The sequence below is a fragment of the Mangifera indica genome, chromosome 7 (assembly GCF_011075055.1).
Source record: "Mangifera indica cultivar Alphonso chromosome 7, CATAS_Mindica_2.1, whole genome shotgun sequence".
NCBI lineage: Eukaryota > Viridiplantae > Streptophyta > Magnoliopsida > Sapindales > Anacardiaceae > Mangifera > Mangifera indica.
Window position 1 is genome coordinate 13,207,920 of NC_058143.1, and position 4,125 is coordinate 13,212,044.

General features: G+C 31.0%; 1 protein-coding gene across 1 annotated transcript; it reads left to right on the forward strand.

The window, feature by feature from the left end:
• Positions 1-302: 302 nt before the first annotated feature.
• Positions 303-1,812, forward strand: LOC123219903 (universal stress protein A-like protein). Its single transcript, XM_044641868.1, has 4 exons — positions 303-568; positions 634-743; positions 830-948; positions 1,389-1,812. Exons 1-4 carry the CDS (start codon positions 391-393, stop codon positions 1,474-1,476), a joined length of 495 nt encoding a protein of 164 aa, XP_044497803.1. The 5' UTR covers positions 303-390; the 3' UTR covers positions 1,477-1,812.
• Positions 1,813-4,125: the final 2,313 nt, after the last annotated feature.

Genomic DNA, 4,125 nt, shown 5'->3' on the forward strand with positions numbered 1-4,125 from the left:
TTGAATCAAAAATAAAATAATACTTAATCGTATGATAATATATAATTTATATATTTAATTGTATACATAAAAATTGTGTATGTATAACGTTATTGTTATATTATATTACCAAAGGACAAAGTCCCAAGCCTAGAGGGCCATCTTGATCTTATCCCAAGTATAAATAAACAATTCAGTGAGAACCCACATCTAGAAAATCAAAGGCAAAACATGTATGGCCCCTGGTTTTTTCTTCAAATATAAAAATGAAAACCACCAAACCCACAATTTGCCAAGCTATAAATACCCCACCTTTCCTTCACACTCTCAATTTCATCACTCAAAATCACAAGTTATCTATAATTCTGTTTCAGCCACTATCAGCCATCCGATCAAACTACTTTTTGGTTAATGACGGACATGATAGCAAAAGAGCGAAGGATCCTTGTGGCAGTTGATGAAGGTGAGGAGAGCTTGTATGCTTTGACGTGGTGTCTCAATAACGTAATTACTCAGAATTCCAAAGATACCCTTATACTCCTCTATGCCAAGCCTCCAAGATATGTTTATACTGCGCTCGATGGCACGGGTAAGTGTTGGAAGAGATTTCGTTTACTACTTAAGGGTGTTTTTATAATTTTGATTGCGTTTCAGGGTATTTGTTTTCGTCTGATATCATGACCACCATGGAGAAGTACAATAATGACGTGGCTGATCGTGTGATAGAGAAGGCCCATAATATATGTAAAGAACAGAACACTGATGTGAGTAATTTATTTTCTCATTAAGGTTATATTTGTGATTTCAACAAATCAGAAAAATTGATTTGCCAAAATTGCCCTTGGGATAGGTTAAGGTGGAGACGAGAGTAGAGAATGGAGATCCCAGAAACGTTATATGTCAGATGGTAGAGAAATTACGCATTGATGTGTTGGTGATGGGAAATCATGGCCACCGTTGGATCAAGAGGTGGGCCCCACTTCAACACGCTAATATTCATATATACATATAATTTTTTTTTCAATAAAATTATATATATTTATATTTGATACACAATTTATATACACAGATAAAATATTATCATATGATTGAATGTTTTTTTATCATATGATAATACATATTTTAAAATTATCTAATTATATAATGATATATCACTGTATAGATAAATTATATACAAAAAATAAATATACATAACATTACTCTTTCTCTTTACATATAATTTCTTGTCTCATTTAGTAGACTAGAGATTTCGTGGTCGAGGTAAAAGGAAGATAAGTGATAAATTTTTTAAACATGGGCATTATTTTTTGCCTCAAATCAAGCATAAATTCTGTCTTTTATTTTATTTATTTTTTTTCCCTTTAAATATTCTGAATTACTTTTTATGTTGATATTATAATTGAAAACAGGGCTTTCTTCGGAAGTGTGAGCCATCACTGTGCACAGAATGTGAAGTGCCCTGTCTTGATTGTAAAGAAGCCCAAGTCCACCAAATAATCTGTTTCTCTTTTACTCATTTAGTAGTACCAGTAGTGTAAATATGAATGTGTTAAAAAAAAAAAAGAAAAAAACTATATGGTGTATGTAAATCTTTGTAAATAGAGAATGAGACATGTGACTTGGTGTTTTTGTTTGTTTAATCGGGGAACTTGTCCGGATTGGTTGGATGAGTTTTTGAAGCATGATAAATGTCCATGAAGCGATACTATATATGAGTATTGTAAAGGTCCGATTGGACCATGGGCGAACCGTTGGTTCGCATCTAGACCACAGTCTAACCTAGTTTAGGTGGTTCTTGGTTCAAGTTTTTATATAAAGTAAACTCTTTATTTTTTTCCTTTCTTCCACGCTATGCACACAGAAGCAGCATTGTAGATCGACGACTTTCTTCAACTTCACAAATTTAAAGCACTATTGATTTATCTTATATTGATGATGGTTTGAGGACGTGTGTTGACAATGATGCCGCTGCCACTACCAATGGATATTGGTTTCATCACAGACTCATACGACAACGGTATTCATGGCTATATTTGTAGCCATTCACGATGACTTCTTATACTCAAATAGTGGTTGACGACAACAAATTCCTATTGTTATTGGAACCAACGATTGTACTTCAATGACAACGACAACAAGCTAGTCGTTTGTAAGGTTTTGTAATCTTTTTGTTTAAATTTTGAAGTTTGATGTTCAAACTTTGTTTAAATTTTGAAATTCAAACTTTGAAGGCATACTAATACTGATACAGTACATAATGAGATGAGCACAATGTTTTTTAAATTTTTTTCTATTAATAATTGACCAATACTATGTGTACCCAGTTTAGATACACAAATATATACACACTCATATGTGTCATCATATGATTAGTTATTGTTTTATTCTTAATTCAAAATCATCCAATCATATGATGACACATATAAATGTGTACACATTTGTGTACCCAAAGTAGGTACACATAATTTTATTGTTAATAATTTGATCAAATGGTGCACATCAATTCAACGTTGTCATATTTTAAAATTTAACTCAATAGGTTTTTTCAGAATTTTACATAAAATTAGAATTCTGATCAAACCTGCTAGTTCAACCAGTTCGACGAAACCAATACTCAAAACAGTTTTTATCCCGATCCAGTTCTAAAAACTTTAACGAAAACATCTATTTTCATGTATAATTCTAAAGTTGAGTATAAAATTAGATAATAGATAAGTATGGTTCAAAATTTTAATTTAAAAATTATCACACTAGAGTCAGTTTAACGCAATATAAGAGCCAAACGGCATAGATAATAGTAAATAATTGTACGTTGTGATTTATCAGTAAGCAAGAATCTTTTCTTTGTAAATAATTTTTTTTTAGCTGATCAGATCATCTCAAAATAACTGGTTAGAGAAGAATCTTTTATTTGTAAATAATTGATCAAAATATGGGAATTCCAAAGTATTTTTTATGAGAATATATGCCAAAATTGAAAAAAAAAAAAAAGGAAGAAACTTAAATTGGATACAATTCGGTACTTTTAATTTTCCAATTTTAAATTGCTGTTATTATGTTGACATAAGAAAAAATTTGATGCAGAAATTCAAAATTCTGAGTTGTATTTAAATGTTTAAAAATAAATTTTCAAATTACAAATTAAGAGGAAGGGGTAAAGACAGGTTATATCAAACTATATTAAATTTGAATTAAGTTTGTTTAAACTCGGTTTAAATGAACTTGAAATGAGTTTAGTTCAAGCAAGCTTGAGTTTGCGCTTTAGAGGTGTTCGGCTTATTAAACTCCTGAGATTGAAAAATTCAATATAAATTGATATTATTTTGATCAATTTGTATTAAAACGACGTTATTTTAGTATCGAAAACCAACTTAAAGTTTGATTTGAGCTCGAGTTTTTAAACTGAACTCGAGCTTGACTCTTTTATAACTAATCTAGTTTGAACGCCTATGAAGGAAGCTCAATAAACTCAAGCTTAAGCTTAGGTTTGGTTTCTTACAAAACAAGACAAGGTTGAGCTTGGTTTGACCCAGATCCAGCCCTATGACAAACTGTTGTTCCCATTTCACACATTAATCAGTTCAAATTGTCAACATTAATTTTCAATAATCAAATCAAATGGTTCACCCCATAATTAATAGTGTTTCCTGTGAATCTTTCCCATTAAATTATCATACTTAAATCATTAATTCCCTGGTTTATTATAATTAGCCGGAAGTCAATTATAATTCTGTTTTGTATAAGATTTGAAAAGATTTTTATGCATGAATTTATCTCATTAAGTTTCAGCTTCTTGCCATTCTTGTAGTTGTTCATCTCGAAGCACAAGAATTATTAAGCCATGTTAAAGTTTGATCCATTCAGGCACTGTCCAAAAATTGTTTTGAGACCTCTTGGTTTTGTCATTCTTCTTGTAATTCTTTTCAATATATTGAGTTTTTTTTTTTTTTTAATTGTAATTCACATGTCGTGTGCTTTTTTGAACACTTTCATGGCTGCAGGGGATTTGTGGGGTGTTAACATTGGAGTTGTTGTTGATCACAAAGCAAACTGCTCATGCTATTGCATCGGAAACTTATGGGTTGCGGAACAAATCCTTTTCTGAAATAGAAACAACTGCAAGATCGTTGTTTCCTCTGAATTCTT